The sequence below is a fragment of the Rattus norvegicus genome, chromosome 2, assembly GCF_036323735.1.
Source record: "Rattus norvegicus strain BN/NHsdMcwi chromosome 2, GRCr8, whole genome shotgun sequence".
Lineage (NCBI taxonomy): Eukaryota > Metazoa > Chordata > Mammalia > Rodentia > Muridae > Rattus > Rattus norvegicus.
Genome location: NC_086020.1, coordinates 70437717 through 70463606, shown reverse-complemented (window position 1 = coordinate 70463606; position 25890 = coordinate 70437717). Strand labels below are relative to the sequence as shown.

Sequence of the window (25890 nt, the reverse complement as noted above, 5' to 3'; positions counted from 1 at the left end):
CTTCTGGCTATTATAAATAAGGCTGCTATGAACATAGTGGAGCATATGTCTATGTTGTATGTTGGAGTAGCTTTTGAGTATATGCCGAGGAGAGGTTTAGCTGGGTCCTCAAGTAGTAGAATGTCCAATTTTCTGAGGAACCTCCAGACTGATTTCCAGAGTGGTTGTACCAGTTTGCAATCCCACCAACAAATGGAGGAGTGTTCCTCTTTCTCCACATCCTCGAAAGCACCTGCTGTCACCTGAGTTTTTTATCTTAGCCATTCTGACTGGTGTGAGGTGGAATCTTAGGGTTGTTTTGATTTGCATTGCCCTGATGATTAAGGATGTTGATGGCTTTTTGGCCATTCGATAATCCTCATCTGAGAATGTTTTCTTTAGCTTTGTACCCCATTTTGTAATAGAGTTATTTGGTTCTCTGTGGTCTAACTTCTTAAGTTCTTTGTTTGTTTTGGATATTAGCCATCAATCAGATATAGGATTGGTAAAGATCTTTTCCCAATCTCTTGGTTGCTATTTTGTCCTAATTACAATGTCTTTTGCCTTACAGAAGCTTTGCAGTTTAATGAGGTCATATTGGTCGATTCTTGATCTTAGAGGATAAGCCATTGGTGTTTTGTTCAGGAAATTTTCCCAGTACCCATGTGTTTGAGACTCTTACCCACTTTTTCTTCTATTAGCTCGAGTATATCTGGGTTGATGTGGAGGTTCTTGATCCACTTGGACTTAAGCACTGTACAGGGTGATAAAAGTATCAATTTGCATTATTCTATATGCTGACCTCCAGTTGAACCTGCATGATTTGTTGAAAATGTTATCTTTCTTCCATTGGAAGGTTTTAGCTCCTTTGTCAAAGATCTAGTCACCATAGGTGTGTGGCTTTATTCCTAGGTCTTCGTTTCTGTTCCACTGATCTATCTGCTTGTCTGTACTAATACCATACAGTTTTTATGACTATTTCTCTGTAATACTGCTTGAAGTCAGGAATGTTGATTCCCCCAGAAGTTCTTTTACTGTTGAGTATCGTTTTTTCTATACCGTTTTTTTTTTGTTATTCCAAATGAGTTTGCAAATTGCTCTTTCTATCTCTATAAAGAATTGAGTAGGAATTTTGATGGGGATTGCATTGAATCTGTAGATTGTTTTTGGCAAAATAGCCATCTTTACTATATTAATCCTGCCAATCCATGAATGTGGGAGATCTTTCCATCTTTGGAGCTCGAATTACCCAAGATGCAATCCACAGACCACCGAAAATTCAGGAAGGAGAATGACCAAAATGAGGATGCTCCCATTCCTTCTTAAAAGGGGAAAAATATCCATAGTAGGGGATATGGAAGCAAAGTTTAGAGCAGCGACTGAAGGAACTGCCATCCAGAGCCTGCCCCTGTGGACCATATATATACAGCCATCAAAAGTAGATAAGATTGATGAAGTTAAAAAAATGCATGCTGAAAGTGCCATATAGATCTCTCCTGAGAGGCACATCCAGAGTATGTCCAATACAGAGGTCAATGCTAGCAGCAAACCATTGATCTGAGAACCTCCTTTGGGGAAATTAGAGGAAGGATTGAAAGAGTTGAAGGAGCTTGCAACCCCATAAGAACAACAATGCCAACCAACCAGAGCTTCCAGAGACTAAACCACTACCCAAAGACTATACATGGACTGACCCAAGGCTCCAACTGCATGTGTAGCAGAGAATAATAGCCTTATGGGGGCACCAGGGAAAGGATAAGCTCTTGGTCTGGCCAAGGTTGGACCACCAGTGCAGGGGAATATGGGGAGCAGCAGTAAGAGGGATGGATAGGGCAATACCCATATAGGTTAGGGGAGGGAATGGGAAATGGGGAAAGGGAATTAACATTTAAAATATAGTAAAGAAATATATCTAATAAAAAATATATGATAAAAAAATAGAAATGCAGATATGTGGCCCTTGCCTGTAATCTCACTATTACTGATGGTTGATACAGGAGGATTCCCATAAGTTCAATACAAAATCTATGCTATAATGAGTTCAAGCCCCACTTCCCATGTATTGGTCTATATTGTGAACCTATATTGGTCTGTCTGCCCTGCTCCTTAACGAAATTACAAATTTATATGATAATTAAAATTTTTATATATGTTTGTTGTTTTGAAAGTTCCAATTATGTAATTCATTTGAGAATGGAAACCAAATAATAAACAATGTAAATGAACAAGGTGAATTTTTTGAGTTAAAAGGAAAAGAAATCTTTATCAATGAAAAATAATGTTAGCAAGGGATATAAGCATACTTAAGAACAAAATAACAATTTATATCCAAAGTTAGTTGCTTATGCTTCATTAAAGAACCAAGTACTCCTCATAAAAGTATTCACTTGGGAAGCAGTTTTCAAATGTTAATGCCCTGATTTGTTAAAATTATGGAGAAGTCATAACACTGAACGGTTGTTCATGGCTTCACTCAAGAGAGCCCTGGCAAGGCTGAACACTTCTAGTCACCTTCCCTGAGTATAAAATAACACTGTGTAAAAAAAAAAACACTCAAAGGACTACATTCTGAAGGTTTAAAAGGAAAAATAACTTAGTGTCCTTCAAAAGGGAAGAGCAAGCCAAATCATAGTAGAGCTGTTGAAAAGATTATTCACAAAGTATTTATTAAGAAGCATTCAAAGTGTAGCCTTTTGTATCAGATTAGAACAATTCTTCCATTTATACCTCATGAATAAAAACAAGTTATATAGTGTTTCTAAGAAAAATCAAATCAAATTAAATGTCCATGTTCAAAAGTGCCTTGAGTGAGAAGAGGTCCAACTGCAGAGTGCAAAACAGAGGACCCTGCCCCCAACTATAATCTGGGTAACTCCACCCAAACTCTGATAGTCTAAGTATCCAATCCACATAAATTAAAAATGAATAACAGACAAATAGCATGCAGACATAACAAGGTCACACATAAGACAGACTTTAAATTAAACATGATGCAAAGTGTGAGAAGAACCCATGAATGTTCATGGGGGCTCATAAAGAATGAATCACCAACTAAAGAGCATACATAGGCTGCACCTAGTCCCCTAAAGAGATATAGAAGATTTGCAGATGTTGTTCACAAGGTTCTCCTAAGGATTGGAGTAGGGGCTGTCTCTGACTCTGTTGCCTGCCTTTGGATCCCTTTGCCCTAGCTGGACTCCCTAGTTGGCCTCAAGGAAAAGGATGCATTAAGCATTGCCGTGACTTTATTCCCTATGGTAGGCTGATACACATGGGGGGGGGGCTCTTCTCTCAGGAAAAGGGGACAGAGGAATAGGAGAATGGATGTGAGGGTGGAGCTGAGAGAAGAGGAAGGAGGGAGACTGTGATGAGCTTGTGAAGTTAATAAATAAATACATTAAGGGGCCAGGGGAAGACAAATACAAGTGGCAGAGGAAATGAGAACCAGATGAGCTGTGAAACTCAGGATTATCCAGCTAATTAGAAAAGAAAAGAAAGGATCATACACTGAGGGTCATTCAAGCCATTATCTAAACTGAAATATAACCATGCCATTCTGGGCTTATGATGGGATTTGCAAAGTACAAAATAAATCCTCTCATTTTCATTACTTGGGGCTTCCAGTATTATTCTAGGTTGGGAGACCTCCTTTCTCACAGTGCTACAAAAGACACAGGATTCTTTTTGTTGACAATTTTATTAAACTCGAACTTATGTCTGTGAATTTCGAGAGTGATATATGTACTTTTTTATACACTAAAGAATTTGGATAGGGAAAGATAATAGGGGAAACCTTCAACTGTACACACAAAATAATCTAAAATTACGTATTTTTTTTTTCGGAGATGGGGACCGAACCCAGGGCCTTGCGCTTGCTAGGCAAGCGCTCTACCACTGAGCCAAATCCCCAACCCCAAATTACCTATTTCTTAATTCAAAATAAAGTTAAGTAGCAAGTATGTAACTTATGGAATTAGATGGACTATTCTATTAAGAAGGTCCCACACTTCATATGCAATCTTAGATGACATATTTAAGCTAATGTTACATCAGCAACTTACTAGATTGAGCCAATAAAGAAATGCCTGAATAATGAAATTACAAGTAAAATACCTAAAGAAATATAAGATTTAAATAGCAAGTAAAATCGTTGAAAGAGTAAAATTTATAGGTAGTGGCCAACAGAGGATACAAAAAATGTGGTAAATCTACACTAAAGAGTATTACTCAACTATTGAAAACAATGACTTTATGAAATTTTTAGTCAAATGGATGGAATTAGAAATTATCATGCTGAGTGAGATAACCCAGTCACAAAAGAACACATGGTATGCACTCACTGATAATTGGATATTAGCCCCAAAGTCAGAATACCCAAGATACAATTCACAGACCACATGATGCTCAAAAAGAAGGAAGACCAAAGTGTGGATGCTTCAGTCCTTCTTAGAAGGGGGAACAAAAATCCTCTCAAGGAAGAAAATATGGAGACAAAGTGTGGAACAGAGACTGAAAGAAAGGCCATCTAGACAGGACACCGCTGAAGGGGTTTGTAACGTATAGGAAGAAAAATAATAACAACCAACCCAACCCCTCAGAATTCCCAGGGACTAAACCAACATCCAAGAGTGCACATGGAGTGACCCATGCCTCCAGCTGCATATGTAGCAGAGGATGGCCTTGTTGGACATCAATGGGAAGAGAGGCTCCTAGTCCAGGGAAGGCTTGATGTCTCATTGTAGAGGAATATCAGGGTAGGGTGGCAGGACTGGGTGGGTGGATGGGGGAGTAGCCCTATATAAGCAGGGGGAGGGAGAATGGGATTGGGAATTTTCAGAGGGGAAACCTGGAAAGGAGATAACATTTGAAATGTAAATAAATAAAATATCCAAAACAAAAAGTCTTCCTTCACTTTCTTCTAAGCAACATGTCTGTATCAAAAAAGTTGTTGATCTATTAGGACTGAATCAGCACCTACTCCTACTATGTGCTATGTTTTCAGATATTGACTTGGGTCCTAACCTATATTTTTATTTCGTCCACAATTTCTTTCATCAATGATTTATATGTTTCATGTTGTAGATTCTCTTTATTGTCATCAAACTATTTATAAGTAGAATATTCTGAGGATGTTTTGTGAATGAAATGCATTCTCCTTGTTTTTAACTATGTAAGAGTTTGTCTTTCAGTATGTGTGTATCATGTGTGGGTTAGGGTATGAACACATTAATTTAGGTGATGGTTGTACTGCCAGAATTGGGTAACCGATATATTGGAACTGGGCTTACATGTGCTTTCGAACCAGTAGACATGAGTGCTCCAAATCAAACATCTTTCCATTTTCAGATACACTACAGCTAATATGGTCATATAACAATCTTATATGACTAATTCCTGTCTGGAATTTTATATGGGGCAAATTTACTGAATTGGTCAATTTTAGAAGTTTGTTGCTTCTGGTTAGACTTGGTCAGGTTTTCTTCCTACAACATGCTATCTTCAGCAAAGAGACATCATCAGTTATGTATTTTTATGTATATTTTATTTATATGTATTTATATAGCTTTCTAACTACCAACCTACTTACATATCTCATCCACCCTTTCATCCATCCACCCACCGGCCCACTTCCCTACCTCCCTACCTCCCTACCTACCTATCTCCTTTCCCGGTCTAATTGCTATAATGAGAACCTCCAGGGAATATGAAGCAGTTGTCAACTGATGTCTTTATCTTATTTGTAATCTTGAGGTTTTTTTTGTTATGTTTTTGCCATTTAGAATGATACTGTGAGACTTTCATATATACCCTTTAGTTTATTGTGATATACTGCTTCTTTATTTTATTCATCTTTGATCACAAAATATGGTGTGTATTGATTACATCTACATTTCTGTTCACATGACTTTTATCTTCTTAATTGATATGCAGCATCACATTTATTGATTTGTGTATATTAAACTATTCTTACATCCCCAGGCATAAATATCATTTCTGCATCATGAATAAATGTATTTTGTGATTCAGTTAGCAGGCATTACATTAGTGCCTTTTCCATGGAAATAATAGTCTACAGCATGTTTTAGCATCTGTCCAGGTTGGATATCAAAATAATTCTAAAATTTTAAGGGATTTTACAAGTTTTCACTTTAATATCTTAGAACTCTTGATTTTCTCTAAAAGATTTTAGAACTCTGGAGCAGCACGGATGCAGTTCTGGGAACTATGGGATCTTTAGTACATCCTCTTTGCTGATTGTTGGTTTGGTATGGTTTATTCATGATTCAGGATAGCAGGCTAGACTTCTCCAGGTAAGTGTTCATTTCTTCTAGCGCACGCCTTTTGCTGTGATTTAAATCTACTCTGGGACTTATCTTGATATTTTCTATTTCTGTATCATTTCTTGTAACATCTATTTTTTAATTTTGCATTTTATGTATTTGAATAATATCACCTTGTTCTGTTTTCAGATTAAAGGTGTTAATTATGTTCATTTTTCCCCAAGATGCAGCTCTGGGCCTTTGTTAGTGTATTCCACTGCCTTTCATTTGTGCTTTCATTTATTTCTTATATGATCTTTATTTTTTTCCCTCTTCTACTGGGCTTCGTTTATTTTTATCTTTGTAGTTTCTTGACTTGCATATCCTTTGAGGATGTTCTTTTTGATGTGCCAGTTAATATTATGAGCGTGATCCTTTGACCTACATTTGCTTTAGAGGCTTTCGTACGCTGTGCTTGCATTTTCATTATCTTGACACACATCACTTCCTTAAAATTTATTTGTTAGCTCATAACTAACCAACTATGTTAAATTTTGATGCATTTCTTGGTTTTATAAAATTTTTGCTTGTGCTAATTTCTGCTTTTATTACATAGTACTAAATATGCACTAAATGTAAATGTTTACCTTTACGTTTGCTGAGACTTTTGCTTTCTCATGGAGGGGATTACCGGGATAGTGTGTGGAAATGGGTTTTCTGATAACACTATTTGATAGGTTTTATATATACATATTGGTTCATTTCATCTAAAGTGTTATTATAAGTACACTATTTACCTAATTATTGGTATTTTTCATATCAGAACTTTGTATCTTGTATTTTACTCAAAAATAGTGACAGTCTATCTTTGGTTATAAAACATTGGGAAATGTACAATTTTATAACTACAAATAAAATATTTTCAAAATAATCATTCAATTATACCTAAAAGTTTTAGGTGGTCATAAATATCATAATTTCTGTATATAAAGAGAATTCAATTCTAAAATTTAAGAAAATTAGCATGCCTTTTCTAGTGGTAAATTTTACATTTATATTCTTTTGAGGGCTCTTCTAATTTTAAAATTAATTATGTAATTTTTCAAATCTATTTGTGTCTCTTGGCTCTTCTTAAAGACTTGCCACAAAATGCTATTATAATGTGCCTTAGACAGGGTTTGTATTCCTGCATAAAACATCATAACCAAAGAGCAAGTTGGGAAGTAAAGGGTTTATTCAGCTTACACTTCCACATTGCTGTTCATCACCAAAGGAAGTCAGGACAGGACCTCACACAGGGCAGGAAGCAGGAGCTGATGTAGAGGCCATGGAGGGATGCTGCTTCCTGCTTTGCTTCCCCTGGATTGCTCAGCTTGTCTTCTTATAGAACGCAGAACTACCAGCCCAGGGGTGTCACAATCCACAATGAGCCCTCCCGCTACTGATCACCAATTCAGAAAATGCCTTACAGTTGGGTCACATGGAGACATTTCCTCAAGGGAGGCTCCTTTCTCTGTGATAACTCCAGCTTGTGTCAAGTTCACACACACACACACACACACACACACACACACACACACCAAACAAAACAAAAAAAAACAGCTAGTATAGAATGTTACAGCAATATTTGCGATATAAGTATGTTTTCCTCATGTAACTTCTTGATCACTTAGTACCCTATCAAAACGATAGGTTTTGAATGTAATAAGGGAATTACATTCCACTGTGATTCATTTGTAAATGATTACCAAGCTTTGCTAGCACATGCCTCCATTTTATTATTTTATTTTATTTATTTTATTGTGGATGGTATTTGTGTTTCTACTTTATTGCCTTTAGATTGACCTCTCTTTTCATACCTTTTTATTATTTCCAATCTATTTTTTGAGAATATATTACAACTTTTCTCCCATCCCTTTTCTTCCTATGAACACTTCCATATACCCGTTCTTTGTTACAAATTCATGGCCTCCTTTTCAGTATTGTTACAAACCCAGATGTGTCAGCGTGTGTTCAACTTTTACATGTGTGTGACCTTCCTATATGAATCACCATATCAACATCATTCTTTCCATTACTCTCCAACTCCTCCCATGTACACTTCTCCACCAAATTCACTATCTCTTCCTTAAGTATTATTGTAACATGCATCATGCATACACACAATGTCCAATGTCTACAGTTTAAAGTGTTTTTATTATCTCCTGCCTGACAATATAATGGCCACTGAATATGCTATGTGAGTTCACTTTTTTGTGTGATGATAATATACCAAGGAAAGGCTAAATCTTTTCATCTAAATCCCCCTTCACCTGGGAGATATTAGAAATCACTTAACCCAAAAGAGTTTCTTCTGATACCTGTTAAATCATCCTCATTTATTTCATTTTGAGGAATTTTTTCCTTTAAACTAAAATTGCTTATTGCCTTTACCATCTTTTTTGATTCTATCTGTTGTGTGGCTAACAGCTCATAAGTTCAGAGAGAAGTGACTAATTTTAATGTTCTTCATGCTTTCTATTCATATCATTATGATAAGGTTCATATCTAGTGATAAGCAGAGAGGCCTTTTAAATAGATTTTTTCTAGTCATACATAATCAAAGTTATCTGGAATTGTAACTCAGAAAAGTCTCACTTCAGTATTTAAGCATTTTCTTCTCTCCAAGCGCTTGAGTAATCTAAGGGTTTTTACACTACAATTTTTAGACTGACTTTGTAGGAAGAAATTTGCTTTCTTGTCTCCATCACAGTTCTAACCACTCATTCCAGAGCTGTTGCCAGGTTCCTGTCTCCACCTAATTAAGATTACAAAGGACTCAGGCAAAAGTAATAAGAACAGTGGTAATGTGAGTCCTTATTGTATTTACATAGGGTTAATCTCTCTCAGATGAACAAAAAGACTCTCAGAGAGGCCATTCCTCTTGAATGCTTTAGGCTCATTTGTTCTGAAGTATTTCCCATCAAAACAATATCCAAAATTAAAAAAAGAGAGAGAGAATACAAGAGAAAAGGATATCTTTTGTGGGGTCTTAGTATTTATTGAACTTTGTTCACAGATAGGAAATTTTTTTTTCTTTCAAGTGCTGAAGAAGATGAATATAGAGACATTTGGTACCTATTGTTCTGTACTTGGGTTTTGGGGTATATGTTATACTTGAAGCAAAAATCGTCTCATAGCTTACCACACTTAAATATATATCATCTGCTTCATCTCCTAAAGAGAAACACTTGTGTACAGGAATGTTATGGGTTTACCACTGTACATTTAATGTCAGTGCAGTAGTTAGAAGTTGTTCCACATAGTTAGTAAAAGAATCAATACATGTTTTATTTGTCTTGCTGTGTAGACCATACAAATCTAGAGAGGAAACCAACTACATGCTTCAGATGAAACTAGCCAGATCTTGCAAGCATCTAAATCGAATGAAACAAACACCAGTGGCTAATCCTAAATATATGATGACAATTAGGAATGTCTTAATTGTAAGAATTCATAAAAAGATAAACTGAGTTGTTTAGGATTGTATGAACAAGTTTATTTAACTAAGGTCCAGTAAATCTTTCTCAATCTTCACACAAATCACACTGGAACCCTAAAAATTTGAGAGGTGTCTGTCACATGCATTGAAGAGTGTTCAATGATACTGAGAAAAAGAAGACCACAGGTGTTTTGTTTGTTTTGTTCTGTTTTTGTGTTTTGTTTTCTTTTTGTTTGTTGGTTTTTTAATGCCTTGAGGCACAGAGAATTTCCTGAGGGTGGAGAAGTAACTTCTAGGTAGAATCACTGATACAGAATTTTTGCCCCCTTACCATTCTATCTAGAGATGTTGATAATTAAGAAAGTAGCCTGTAGTACAGAGATGACTGTCAAATGTTTGACTTCTTCCAACATCTTTAGTCATGGGTCAGTTCATCATCATTCACTGTTAGTGAAAACATTGTAGTATCCAATGTTCACCAAGATATGTACACAAGAATGGTGGCCATTTCCAAACAGAAAACAAAAATGTTGGGAGTCAGGGTTTTCACAGACTATTCATGTAGAAGATGAGTATTCACTGGAGATGATATACTACATACAAAGAAATAAACAAGGGAAAGCTACAAGGATCAACATCCCACAGAGCTAAGAGGAATTACAGAAAGTAGATGACTATTGCACTAAATTAGAAACCAATTACTGCTGTGGCTCTCAAAAGGCACCATTATTTCAGGGAAACAAAAACAGTATTATAGATTTAATAAATAGATGAAGGTCTTTTCTTTTTTTCTCAAGTATGCTAAAGAATGGATAGTTCCAAAAGAAACATAAAAAATTGAAAGCATTTAGACAAATATTACAAAGGGCAGGGTGGCCTGGTATACGGGCTAGTTTTGTGTGTCAATTTGACACCAGCTGGAGTTATCACAGAAAAAGGAATCTCAGTTGAGGAAATGCTTCCATGAGACCCAGCTGTAAGGCATTTTCTCAACCATTGTGGGTGGTGCCATCCCTGGGCTGGTGGTCTTGGATTCTATAAGAGAGCAAACTGAGCAAGCCAAAGGAAGCAAGCCAGTAACTATAATCCCTCCCTGGCCTCTGCATCAGTTCCTGCTTCCTGACCTGCTTGAGTTCCACTCCCGACTTTCTTGGTGATGGAGAGCAACGTGAAAGTGTAAGCTGAATAAACCCTTTCCTCCCAACTTGCTTCTTGGTCATGAGTTTTGTGCAGAAATAGAAACCCTGTCTAAGACCCCTAGACACAATCTATGCCCAGTGGATTCTGTTCACTGTTTTCTTACACCAAGAAGATATGCAGACCTGCTCTAGCTTTGTGTATGCTTCTATAAAATCATGGTATTCTTTCCTGGCACACATTGTTTTACAGTGCAGACTTGAGATCAAATATGTGGATGCCTACTTATTGAAAGAACCCTATTCAGCCCAAGCATGGCAAATAAGGCTTTTGAAGGCCTTGCCCTTCTCCTCCATTCCCTCTACCTTGATAAAAATACTTTAGATTGTATTTAGATGGTATTCCTAAATCTATTATGTCACCACTTAATATTCCTCAGACTGACGACCAAGGTCCGGCTACCAAAGTACTGAAGTCCAACAATTAAATACCACCTTTTGCCACACCTAATTAACATTCTCAATTAAAATTCAACACCCCATCTGTCATTTACCTTTTGGCCATGTCTGTCTCCTCTCTATCCAGAAGTCTTTCATGTCTCTGGGAAAAATAATTGTTCCTCCTTCGTTTGTTCTTTCCCCCTTCTATCTCCTTTTCCATCTTCTGCCTTTGTCTCTTATTCCGTGCACCTTGTCACTCTGGGAGAAATAAATATCCTTTGTGCTGAGAACTTGGTGCTGTAGTGTCTTGTGCTAATCCCAGTCCTTTCACTTATGGTATCACTTATTCTGTGCTTGGGGATTATTCTCAGGAAATGACTTAGTTAAAATGTATTTAAGGCCAAGCAAGTAAAAGATCTGTACAATAAGAACTTCAAGACACTGAAGAAGGAAATTGAAGAAGACCTCAGAAGATGGAAAGATCTCCCATGCTCATGGATTGGCAGGATTAATATAGTAAAAATGGCCATTTTACCAAAAGCAATCTACAGATTCAATGCAATCCCCATCAAAATACCAATCCAATTCTTCAAAGAGTTAGACAGAACAATTTGCAAATTCATCTGGAATAACAAAAAACCCAGGATAGCTAAAGCTATCCTCAACAATAAAAGGACTTCAGGGGGAATCACTATCCCTGAACTCAAGCAGTATTACAGAGCAATAGTGATAAAAACTGCATGGTATTGGTACAGAGACAGACAGATAGACCAATGGAATAGAATTGAAGACCCAGAAATGAACCCACACACCTATGGTCACTTGATTTTTGACAAAGGAGCCAAAACCAACAAATGGAAAAAAGATAGCATTTTCAGCAAATGGTGCTGGTTCAACTGGAGGTCAACATGTAGAAGAATGCAGATCGATCCATGCTTATCACCCTGTACAAAGCTTAAGTCCAAGTGGATCAAGGACCTCCACATCAAACCAGACACACTCAAACTAATAGAAGAAAAACTAGGGCAGCATCTGGAACACATGGGCACTGGAAAAAATTTCCTAAACAAAACACCAATGGCTTATGCTCTAAGATCAAGAATCGACAAATGGGATCTCATAAAACTGCAAAGCTTCTGTAAGGCAAAGGACACTGTGGTTAGGACAAAACGGCAACCAACAGATTGGGAAAAGATCTTTACCAATCCTACAACAGATAGAGGCCTTATATCCAAAATATACAAAGAACTCAAGAAGTTAGACCGCAGGGAAACAAATAACCCTATTAAAAAATGGGGTTCAGAGCTAAACAAAGAATTCACAGCTGAGGAATGCCAAATGGCTGAGAAACACCTAAAGAAATGTTCAACATCTTTAGTCATAAGGGAAATGCAAATCAAAACAACCCTGAGATTTCACCTCACACCAGTGAGAATGGCTAAGATCAAAAACTCAGGGGACAACAGATGCTGGCGAGGATGTGGAGGAAGAGGAACACTCCTCCATTGTTGGTGGGATTGCAAACTGGTACAACCATTCTGGAAATCAGTCTGGAGAATCCTCAGAAAATTGGACATTGAACTGCCTGAGGATCCAGCTATACCTCTCTTTGGGCATATACCCAAAAGATACCCCAACATATCAAAAAGACACGTGCTCCACTATGTTCATTGCAGCCTTATTTATAATAGCCAGAAGCTGGAAAGAACCCAGATGCCCTTCAACAGAGGAATGGATACAGAAAATGTGGTACATCTACACAATGGAATATTACTCAGCTATCAAAAACAACGACTTTATGAAATTCGTAGGCAAATGGTTGGAACTGGAAAATATCATCCTGAGTGAGCTAACCCAATCACAGAAAGACATACATGGTATGCACTCATTGATAAGTGGCTATTAGCCCAAATGCTTGAATTACCCTAGATGCCTAGAGCAAATGAAACTCAAGACGGATGATCAAAATGTGAATGCTTCACTCCTTCTTTAAAAGGGGAACAAGAATACCCTTGGCAGGGAAGAGAGAGGCAAAGATTAAAACAGAGACTGAAGGAACGCCCATTCAGAGTCTGCCCCACATGTGGCCCATACATATATAGCCACCCAATTAGACAAGATGGATGAAGCAAAGAAGTGCAGACCGACAGGAGCCGGATGTAGATCGCTCCTGAGAGACACAGTCAGAATACAGCAAATACAGAGGCGAATGCCAGCAGCAAACCACTGAACTGAGAATAGGACCTCCGTTGAAGGAATCAGAGAAAGAACTGGAAGAGCTTGAAGGGGCTCGAGACCTCATATGTACAACAATGCCAAGCAACCAGAGCTTCCAGGGACTAAGCCACTACCTAAAGACTATACATGGACTGACCCTGGACTCTGACCTCATAGGTAGCAATGCATATCCTAGTAAGAGCACCAGTGGAAGGGGAAGCCCTGGGTCCTGCTAAGACTGAACCCCCAGTGAACTAGACTGTGGGGGGAGGGCGGCAATGGGGGGAGGGTTGGGAGGGGAACACCCATAAGGAAGGGGAGGGGGGAGGGGGATGTTTGCCCGGATACCGGGAAAGGGAACACTCGAAATGTATATAAGAAATACTCAAGTTAATAAAAAAAAATCAAAAAAATGTATTTAAGGGTTTTTATGTGGTTAGAGATGGATTATGGCATAAATGCATAGATTGTGTAATAAATATAATCAGTAATTTTCTTGGAACTATGTATGTGTTAAGACTCAGAGTAAGTGCAAGAGCAGTTGTTTTAGTTGGATAGAATAATAACACCAGCCAAGAAACCTAGCGTTCGAGAAAATGAGGCAAGAAATGCTGTGCAACAACTTTTTTCAGAAATTAAAATATTCCATCCCGAAGGGAAGCTCCAGAAGCAGGAAGATAAACAATGCAAAATAGCTTCAGGAAGTCCCTGAAACTGCCCAGATTCATGAGATCCACCTCCTTGATAGAGTAAGCAAGGAAAGCTGATAGTGACTCGTAGACAGGGAAACTGAAAAGTAAAGAGGCAAAACTCAAGTCCTGAGGGGGGAAAAAATATCAGTGATGACATGCAGACAAGCCTAGCTGCCAAGACTCTAAGATGAGAGCAGCTGCCTCGATGAAAGAAAACTTGCCAAGGAAGAGTATTAGACCAACTTAGATGCTTGGAAAGATGTTCTCCGATGGGTAAAGCTATCAGCAGTCTGTGCAGTATGCTCCAGGTTCCCACCTTTCTGTAGTGCCACCTATGTTGGGAATTGGACTTGGGTGATTAGGTTGATGTCATTATGCAGGTGAAGGCAGACAAGATAAAACAAGGCTTTTTATTGGACAAGAAAGAAGGGAGGTGGGAACAGAGGTTTTAGAAGGGAGGGAGAAGCAGGAAAGAAGGAGTAGGATCGAGGAAGAGCAGTAGGGAGAACATGACGACAGATGTTAAGATTTTTATCTGTGCATAGATACAGGTTTTTATGAATATTTTAAGGGATGGAGTGTAAAGGATTTTGTGCTGTCTAGATGGGCAAATTATTATCTTATAAAATGGATCAGGGGTTATTGTGTGATGTGTTCTTTCATGTAGCAACTTAAGTAAGTTCAAGAGAAATTTTGCTGGGGAATCGGTTGCACCAATTTTATTGGATTTTTTGTTGTTGTTGTTTTTGTTTTTTACCACAACAGGTAATACACCTGCTTTTGAATCATCTCTGTTTCTGTAAGTAGTCTACCATTCATAGCCCTGTAAGGAAAAATACATCGGTTCACCATCGTGGAATTTGGTGGTATCCATAGGATGGTCTGTCATATGATCCCTCTCTGGGGTGAATAGATATGTGTGTTGTGCCTTAACAGGAAAGTTTGGTCATACAATTAAAGAATCCCTTGATTCAGACAAGGGATACATTGTAAGGTCCTTGAAGAAATAAAGTTTCATAAATGTGAAAAACAAAGTTATAAAAACAAGGTTCTGAGAAATTCATCTGAAGTATATGACAAACTTGTGACTTTTTATTAGAAACCAACATCTGATATCAGGTTGCCTAATGATATGACAAAGTTTTGGTGATCATGATGTCAGTCAGAATGACCAAGCTAAGTTAAGACAAAATAATAATAAATGTTCTTGTAAAAATCCCCTACTCCTCCCTGTGGTAAATCCAGACAATAACCACAAGATGTCATCCTTACCCTTCCGGACCACCCAGTCGCCCCTCACCCCCCAAGAAAATTTCCGACTTTGCCCTTTCCCAGTGATTTTTCCAAGACCAGGTGCAGTGCTAAATGAGAAAGGTGACTAACTGAGTCAAAAACAACCCCTTAAGCAGGCCAACCAATACCTGAAAAGATCTTTTGTCCTGTGTTCCACCAATGAGAATAAACCAGCTAACCCTGTTGTTGAAATCTGCCCTCTGTAAAGAATAAAAGATGAGTGCTTTTTGAGTTCACAGTTGCCTCTCCCTGTGAGGATGAGCAACCCCATGTACATGGATCATTAAACCTCTTGCTATTGCATCCATCTATTTGTCAAGCTGTGTCTGTGGGTCGTGCACCTGAGCTAAGACCACCTCTGGGGTCTTACAAGAGTCTTGTCTCAGAAAATGTGTGTGTGTGTGTGTGTGTGTGTGTTAATGTCAGTGTTGACTTTAGTCTCAGAGGCATGCAAGCTAAGAACTTTGAAATCTTCTGTTGAAGGACAGTATTTTGTTCATAGGATACAGTCATTAAAAAGCAATATAAATAGATATTCAATGAGAAATGCAATAGAGTTAAGAATCATATTTTTTTCTGAACCTTAAACATACTGAAAAAGGGAGAAAGCATTCAATTACAATGGTTCAACTATTAAACATTTTCCATGAAAATGTGATGTCAGGGCAGCAACAGTCTAACAAACTGGCATGTACGGCCATAATTGCCTGAAGAAAAGAGTGACTTAAAGTTCAGCATTAGGAATAACTCATGGCAAAGGTGAAAAAGAAGGCTCTATATTGCGAATACTTAAACAATACCACTCAGTTAATTGCATGACTTAGAGGAAAATCCTTGACTACTGGGACTGAGGGGAAAAAATGCACTGACTTCACTGTTTGACTTCTTACAGAGTCATGGCAGTGACAGTTTAGCCTCTGGCCTGTCTCTCTCCTTTCTAGAGAGGTTTTAAATACCCTTTACATTAATAATGTATCAGTATTTGTAAAAGTGCATTTATAATCTGTTCACTGGCATAAACATTCTCTTTGTTTACACAGACAGAAAACTGAAGGCTAATAAATGCAGTTACCCACAAAAAGAGAGCAAGTTGAAAGTAAGACGCTACTTCTGTTTTGCTAAAAGTATGGTTTCCGAAATACACTTCAACTTCAAAGTTATAGAGGAAAGAGAGCTCTTATTTGGAAAAAAATCCTGCAGTCTCTATATATGTGCTCCATTCTCACGAACACATCCCACTAGAGTCATTCTCTTTATTGCTTCCTATTCTCAGCCCCAAGACACTCCTCCTACAGTGGGATGTCTGTCACTATTTCTCCATATGCCTGTAATTAGAATACATTTTAAATCTACAGCAAAATCAACCTAGAGAGACTGAAACCACTAACATATTTAGCAATGTCTGTCTTACAGGAAGTAAAAACTGAAAGATAAGTTTCCTAAAGAAAAATTACTATACAATAACTTCTCATATTTAATATTAGATATGTAAGATATTTAATAGTCTTTATATTTTATGAAAAAGTGTACTACAACCAAGCTGTATTCATTAAAGTGCATTAGATAGAGATAGAGAAATAGATAGAGAGATAGATAATATTTTATCAGATTTTGTCCTGTATACCTAAAATAAGACATGCAGTTTGGATGTAACTGATAAAATATAAGCTACTTATGCAGTATTAACGTGCAAATAATAAGAAAAAGAATTCAAATATCTATTTTCTACGCTATGAAATGAATAAACCACAGTAATTATAAAATAGACCTGAAATATGGTAGTTTTAATGAGAATGGCCTCTCTAGTCTCATATGCTTGACTACTTTATCCTCACATCATGGAACTGCTTAGGAAGGATTGTGGGATTTCACATAGTTAGAGAAGGTGTGTCATGTTTGCAGGCTTTCACATTTCAGCAGACAATAATCATACCTGGGGTGTTTCTCTTGCCTCTTCTTGAGTATCAAGATGTGTGCTCTTAGCTATTTCTGCTGCTATGCCTGTGCTCTGTCACCTTGCATGCTAACCCTCTGAAACTATCAGTCCATTTAAATCCTTTCTTTCAAGTTTCCTTGGTTATGTTCTTTTTGTCACAGTAATATATAAGTAAATAAGACAAAACAGAAGCTAAAAATAAAGAGGAATTAAACACTCTTGAGAGCATAAACACCCATGACACTTGTATTGGTATAGTAGGTCATCATGTACTCTTAAAATATGAATTGTAAACACTTTATAAAATCTAGTAAAATTTCATGAAAACTTATAGGTTTTCATATAGCAATTTGGAAATATTGTAGTTATTATACTTGGGTTCTATGTCATTATGCATATATTTTAAGTAGATTCTAATTATAATTGTCCAGACTAATATTAAATTCTAGACTAGTTTTCTCTGCCAAATGGCCAAGTGGCACCAGATGGCTGGGGAAGTGTTATTCAATATGACTAGCAATCATTAAATTAGCTAAATAGTTTTTAAGCACTAGACTAACAAAGACATGATGTAGAGTTCTTGACTTCAAAGTATTAATATTCTGTTGATGAGGGATGAGAAGTAATTTGAGTATCATGGAAAAGCATATACTATAAATATAAGCCAATTTAATAATATTTATTAAATCCCAATTAAAACTAGATGAAGAGAAATTGATTGAAATTGAGGAATTGCTATCCTGCAAAACAAGCAAATAAATCTGTTTGTAGTCTCCATGGCTTGAATTTCACTTCCTTTACATTATATAATAGTAAATCCAAAAGGTTTTTAATTCTACCAAATACAAAATTCCCCTTTACATGTTGTCAGTCATTTAATCTCACCTGGAAAGTCTGATACTTCTTGCCTTGTGCAAAGGTTACTAAGTTTGCTGTTTCTTTTTCTGCTCTTTTTAGTATATATATATATATATATATATATATATATATATATATATATATATTTCAAATTTATTCCATTTATTACACACTTAACAGGACTAAAATAATTGCAATATATCAAAATATTTCAAGGTTTTAAAACCAATGGAAATTTATTATCTCAAAAAGTTTTTTTTTCTTTATATGAATCTTAGCATAGTTTCAAGAAACATTGCCTTTGTTCGTGTCATACTGCATTAAGTAATTTCTTTATACTTGCCAGCCTCACTTGTTTTTAAAAATTATGCCCACAAAGAACTTAAGAAAAATATAGGACAAAATGTAAAGAAACATCATTTATTGTAAATAAATAATATATCTGACTTAGGACATATTTTTATTTACTTTTTTTTCATTTTATAAAATATTAAACTTGATTTTTATTTGTGTTTGCTGAACTAAATACTAATGTTACCATAAACACACATCATCATTTCAAGGACTTCCCTAACTGTCTCCATGAAAATTCATTTTCAGCAGTTTCTTCCTTTGTAAGATTGGCAAAAGTAATGCTTGTAATGTGTTCTGACATTAAATATGTTACGATCATCCCACAATTTCTCCATGTACAATTCATGTTACATAAATAAAAGAGCTATGAGAACATTGAGAGAGCCAAACTTAAATTCACTGGGATCTTGAACATCTTCAACATTCCTTTGTTAGACAGATAAATGAAGAATATGGTAATGTGCCTTTTCAACACAAACTTACCTTGCCGACATATTGATAATCAGATCCAGTATATTCTTCCAGTAAGAAAAACTGGTTCCACATCCAGCCACGTTTTTGACGGTGAAGGATTTTACCATCACCCCTAGGGACATGGGATTCTGCAGTCATTTGCTGAAGCCCAGGAGTCCTTCTGAACGTTAATTCTGGACAGCAGAATTGGGGCAGGCATGCCCAGAGAACAAACAGTCTCAAGAACGAATAGATTGACATAGTTTACTTCTTGAAAAATTCCAGTGCAGATGATGAAAAAGTAGTCCAGTTTATGGTATCAGATCTCGACTGGTTTCCAAGACTTCATTAGTGCTATGTACATATTTCCAAGAGCTTAAAACAAATAAACAAACAAAATAGTTAATGGAAAACATTCTGATTTTTAAATTATGATTTTAAAATAAAAATGATTAAGTAAAACCAGAAAGAAAAATACTCTTTTTCTCTTTCTTAAAATAATGATCAGTTTTAGGAAGCATGTCTTGTCTGAGGGAATATCTACAATTTAAGAAAAGACAATGTGTTCTCTTTCAAAGTGTTAAAAGCATCATCGTGACCCTTTCTCTTATGGTACAGTTTTAAAGACTTGTAACTCCTAAATTTAGTAGAAAGTTGCCATGATGCATGTCACATCTTCTAAAATTTAGCATAAAATTAAACTTTGAAAATAAAATTTGATTCTAATATACTATTGGAATTATGAGGTATTTCTGAGATGCAAGATTATTTGAGTATTTTGGAAGCATTTCATGTTATAAATTTGCTTAGATATTAAATTCTTTTAGTACTTACCTAATTCATATCTTTAGATAATAATTATTCTAAATAATTTAGAGAACAACAGGATTGAATTCTATGAGTGTTCTATGAGAAGCACTTTATGTCCTCTCTGATTCACATTTATGCTTCCACTCACAGATATTTGTTAACAATCTGTTTGGTTTTCTTTTCCTTTATTATTAAAATGATTGAAAGGTTAATGCAAATGTTCTCTAGAAATAGGATTAATAATGGACCAGTGTCTCCCTTGAGTATATTAAATGATACTGAGCACATGAAGTCATAGAACATGATCAATATGAACTCTATTATACTATGCCACACAATACTCTGCTGCAGTTTAGCAATGAGCTGCTGCACAAAGTGATTTAACATCCCAGAGCCAGGACTTCCAGACATATATATTGACTGCATTCTAGGTAGTAGGCAAGTATAACAATATGCTTGTATTTTTATAAATCAGGTAAGTTACAGAACATTGGCCAGAATTCTACACTATTTCTATGAGTGAAGACGTGTATGAGAGGGTCTCTGCTGTGTTCTACTAAAATATTAATATTTATTGAGGTAACAGTAGACATACCTCATCTCTTTAATCATTAACTTGATTGACAGTAACTATATCCAATATTGCTCCTCACTCTCTATACAGGTATAAATGACCAATATGTATAATAGAGAACTGACATTTTGGAAATTAACAAGTGATTAATATATATTTAAACACATCTAATGAACAAAAAATTTATAAAATAAATGGAATCACATTTTCATTGTTATTGTGCATTCAAGTATTCAGTGATTTCAAGCATTTAGAAATCTTCAATAAGACGTATATTTTAATAATATAATTAACAGTATATTTGAATAAAGTTTACATCCAAACTATTTGACAACAATTTCCACTCATCATTACATTCTCCCAAGTTAATTTTTACTAAACACATGTTATGACGTTATGAGCCAGTATATAGATATTTGAGAACATTGCTTACTTGTTATAAATAGAACTTAAAAATTATTCTTCTAGTAAGAATTGTTACCAGAAGCTGTGGGTTATCTCATTACGATTCACTTTATTTTTTTCAACAGATTCACGTTCCAGCTTGTAAATTAGCTAGGATGATTGACTAGGACTCCCCATGATCCCCTTTTCTCCACCTTTCCCCATGGTAGAATTACAGGGGCATAGCACCATTCCTGCACTTTTTAAAGTATTCTAGCGATCCAAATTCCCTTCTACATTTGTGCCAGAAATCAGTTTAGGGACTGAGCCATCTTCGCAGCCCATCATATACTATTGTAAGTATTCACTATTCATATAAAAAGTACTTACAACAACTTCTAACAGGTTTTCTTAACTCCAGACTTTCCTATGTAAAAGAAATCCTACAGGGCAATATGTAAATTAGTAGTTAACCCATTCTATCAAGAATAAACTCAATTAAAATATTTAACATGTTTGCAGCTGAGGAAATAATACTTCAACATAATTTTAATATTTGGAACTAGCTATTTTTAGAAAATACACTTTCACATTATTTCCAATAATGTTTAAATTATGATATAAATCTTATAATTTCTATATTTCCAGTTAATTTTTAAAACTGAACAATGTTTTGGAACTTATACCTTACAGAATTTGTTTAACTAAGGAAAAATATAATATAATATTATAATGAGTAAATATGTCTTTTTAATTCTTAATGAATAAGTTTGACATTTTAAATTTAAACCTAATGCTAAATTTTAGAATAAAACAGGAGGTGGTGTGGTAGCTAGAATTAGAATATCATAATTTAAGCAAAACAAATGGAATAGGTCAGCAATGTAGTAAAATATAGAAATTCTGTAACATAATTTCTGAGTAATCAACTTTTGACAAAACAACAAAAAAATAAAAACCATGCTTCCTTGTCTTAGGTGTAAAATTAATTTAATATAACTTTAAAATGTAGCTAAGAAACAGCCATTCATTTTGAAATTATCTTTCATTATCATATATTCCCACATTTCCTTTATACTGGAGCTTTTAAAAATTTTTTTTATTAACTTGAGTATTTCTTATATACATTTGGAATGTTATTCCCTTTCCCGGTTTCCAGGCAAACATCGCCCTCCCCCCTCCCCTTTCTTATCGGTGTTCCCCTCCCCACCCTCCCCCCATTGCTGCACTCCCCCCAACAATCTAGTTCACTGGGGGTTCAGTCTTAGCAGGACCCAGGGCTTCCCCTTCCACTGATGCTCTTACTAGGATATTCATTGCTACCTATGGGGTCAGAGTCCAGGGTCAGTCCATGTATAGTCTTTAGGTAGTGGCTTAGGCCCTGGAAGCTCTGGTTGCTTGGCATTGTTGTTCATAAGGGGTCTCGAGCCCCTTCAAGCTCTTCCAGTTCTTTCTCTGATTCTTTCAACGGGGGTCCTATTCTCAGTTCAGTGGTTTGCTGCTGGCATTCGCCTCTGTGTTTGCTGTATTCTGGCTGTGTCTCTCAGGAGCGATCTACATCTGGCTCCTGTCGGCCTGCACTCCTTTGCTTCATCAATCTTGTCTAATTGGATGGCTGTATATGTATGGGCCACATGTGGGGCAGGCTCTGAATGGGTCTTCCTTCTGTGTCTGTTTTAATCTTTACCTCTCTCTTCCCTGCCAAGGGTATTCTTGTTCCCCTTTTAAAGAAGGAGTGAAGCATTCACATTTTGATCATCCGTCTTGAGTTTCATTTGTTCTAAGCATCTAGGGTAATTCAAGCATTTGTGCTAATAGCCACTTATCAATGAGTGCATACCATGTGTGTTTTTCTGTGATTGGGTTACCTCACTCAGGATGATATTTTCCAGTTTAAACCATTTGCCTACGAATGTCATAAAGTCGTTGTTTTTGCTGGCTGAGTAATATTCCATTGTGTAGATGTACCACATTTTCTGTATCCATTCCTCTGTTTAAGGGCATCTGGGTTCATTCCAGCTTCTGGCTATCATAAATAAGACTGGGCTGAACATAGTGGAGCACGTGTCTTTTTGATATGTTGGGGCATCTCTTGGATATATACCCAAGAGAGGTATACCTGGATCCTCAGGCAGTTCAATGTCCAGTTTTCTGAGGAACCTCCAGACTGATTTCAAGAATGGTTGTACCAGTCTGCAATCCCACCAACAATGGAGGAGTGTTCCTCTTTCCCCACATCCTCGCCAGCATCTGCTGTCACCTGAGTTTTTGATCTTAGCCATTCTCACTGGTGTGAGGTGAAGTCTCAGGGTTGTTTTGATTTGCATTTCCCTTATGACTAAAGATGTTGAACATTTTTTTAGGTGTTTCTCAGCCATTCGGCATTCCTCAGCTGTGAATTCTTTGTTTAGCTCTGAACCCCATTTTTAATAGGGTTATTTGTCTCCCTGTGGTCTAACTTCTTGAGTTCTTTGTATATTTTGGATATAAGGCCTCTATCTGTTGGAGGATTGGTAAAGATCTTTTCCCAATCTGTTGGTTGCCGTTTTGTCCTAACCACAGTGTTCTTTGCCTTACAGAAGCTTTGGAGTTTTATGAGATCCCATTTGTCGATTCTTGATCTTAGAGCATAAGCCATTGGTGTTTTGTTCAGGAAAATTTTCCAGTGCCCATGTGTTCGAGATGCTGCCCTAGTATTTCTTCAATTAGTTTGAGTGTATCTGGTTTGATGTGGAGGTCCTTGATCCACTTGGACTTAAGCTTTGTACAGGGTGATAAGCATGGATCGATCTGCATTCTTCTACATGTTGCCCTCCAGTTGAACCAGCACCATTTGCTGAAAATGCTATCTTTTTTCCATTTGTTGGTTTTGGCTCCTTTGTCAAAAATCAAGTGCCCATAGATGTGTGGGTTCATTTCTGGGTCTTCAATTCTATTCCATTGGTCTATCTGTCTGTCTCTGTACCAATACCATGCAGTTTTTATCACAAATGCTCTGTAATACTGCTTGAGTTCAGGGATAGTGATTCCCCCTGAAGTCCTTTAATTGTTGAGGATAGTTTTAGCTATCCTGGGTTTTTTGTTATTCCAGATGAATTTGCAAATTGTTCTGTCTAACTCTTTGAAGAATTGGATTGGTATTTTGATGGAGATTGCATAGAATCTGTAGATCGCTTTGGTAAAATGGCCATTTTTACTATATTAATCCTGCCAATCCATGAGCATGGGAGATCTTTCCATCTTCTGAGGTCTTCTTCAATTTCTTTCTTCAGAGTCTTGAAGTTCTTATTGTATAGATCTTTTACTTGCTTGGTTAAAGTCACACCGAGGTAATTTATATTATTTGGGTCTATTATGAAGGGTGTCGTTTCCCTAATTTCTTTCTCGGCTTGTTTCCCTTTTGTGTAGAGGAAGGCTACTGATTTATGTGAGTTAATTTTATACCCAGCCACTTTGCTGAAGTTGTTTATCAGCTTTGGTAGTTCTCCAGTGGAACTTTTGGGATCACTAAAATATACTATCATATCATCTGCAAATAGTGATATTTTGACTTCTTCTTTCCCAATCTGTATCCCCTTGACCTCCTTTTGTTGTCTGATTGCTCTGGCTAGAACTTAAAGAACTATATTGAATAAGTAGGGAGAGAGTGGGCAGCCTTGTCTAGTCCCTGATTTTAGTGGGATTGCTTCAAGTTTCTCTATATTTAGTTTAATGTTAGCAACTGGTTTGCTGTATATGGCTTTTACTATGTTTAGATATGGGCCTTGAATTCCTATTCCTTCCAGGACTTTTATCATGAAGAGGTGTTGAGTTTTGTCAAATGCTTTCTCAGCATCTAATGAAATGATCATGTGGTTTTGTTCTTTCAGTTTGTTTATGTAATGGATCACGTTGATGGTTTTCCATATATTAAGCCATCCCTGCATGCCTGGGATGAAGCCTACTTGATCATGGTGGATGATTGTTTTGGTGTGCTCTTGGATTCGGTTTGCTAGAATTTTATTTAGTATTTCAATATTCATAAGGGAAATTGGTCTGAAGTTCTCTTTCTTTGTTGTGTCTTTGTGTGGTTTAGGTATAAGAGTAATTGTGGCTTCATAGAAGGAATTCTGTAGTGCTCCATCTGTTTCAATTTTGTGGAATAGTTTGGATAATATTGGTATGAGGTCTTCTATGAAGGTTTGATAGAATTCTGCACTAAACCCGTCTGGACCTGGGCTCTTTTTGGTTGGGAGATCTTTAATGACTGCGTCTATTTCCTTAGGAGTTATGGGGTTGTTTAACTGGTTCATCTGTTCCTGATTTAACTTCGGTACCTGGTATCTGTCTAGGAAATTGTCCATTTCCTGCAGATTTTTAAGTTTTGTTGAATATAGGCTTTTATAGTAGAATGCAGGGTCCTCATTGCGTATCCAGCTTGTTAATCTATGTCTTTTTATTGTGGAGTTGAGGCCATTGATGTTGAGAGATATTAAGGAATAGTGATTATTGCTTCCTGTTATATTCATATGTGGATGTGAGGTTATGTTTGTGTGCTTTTCTTCTCTTTGTTTTGTTGCCAAGACGATCAGTTTCTTGCTTCTTCTAGGTTATAGCTTGCCTCCTTATGTTGGGCTTTACCATTTATTATCCTTTGTAGTGCTGGATTTGTAGAAAGATATTGTGTAAATTTGGTTTTGTCATGGAATATCTTGGTTTCTCCATCTATGTTAATTGAGAGTTTTGCCGGATACAGTAACCTGGGCTGGCATTTGTGTTCTCTTAGGGTCTGTATGACATCTGTACAGGATTTTCTGGCTTTCATAGTTTCTGGCGAAAAGTCTGGTGTGATTCTGATAGGTCTGCCTTTATATGTTACTTGACCTTTTTCCCTTACTGCTTTTAATATTCTTTTTTTATTTTGTGCACTTGGTGTGTTGACTATTATATGACGGGAGGTGTTTCTTTTCTGGTCCAATCTATTTGGAGTTCTGTAGGCTTCTTGTATGCCTATGGGTATCTCTTTTTTTAGGTTAGGGAAGT

At 36.6% G+C, this 25890-nt stretch overlaps 1 protein-coding gene across 3 annotated transcripts in view; it reads right to left on the bottom strand.

Annotated features, from left to right (window-relative positions):
• Cdh10 (cadherin 10) overlaps positions 1–25890 on the bottom strand; it is a 222360-nt gene that overhangs the window by 114274 nt on the left and 82196 nt on the right. For all 3 annotated transcript variants that reach the window (XM_006232080.5, NM_001168631.1, XM_006232079.5), the window contains exon 2: positions 19131–19475. In XM_006232080.5, the coding sequence (XP_006232142.1) occupies positions 19131–19361 (231 nt within the window). In that variant the 5' untranslated portion in view covers positions 19362–19475. The remainder of the gene's footprint in view (positions 1–19130; positions 19476–25890) is intronic.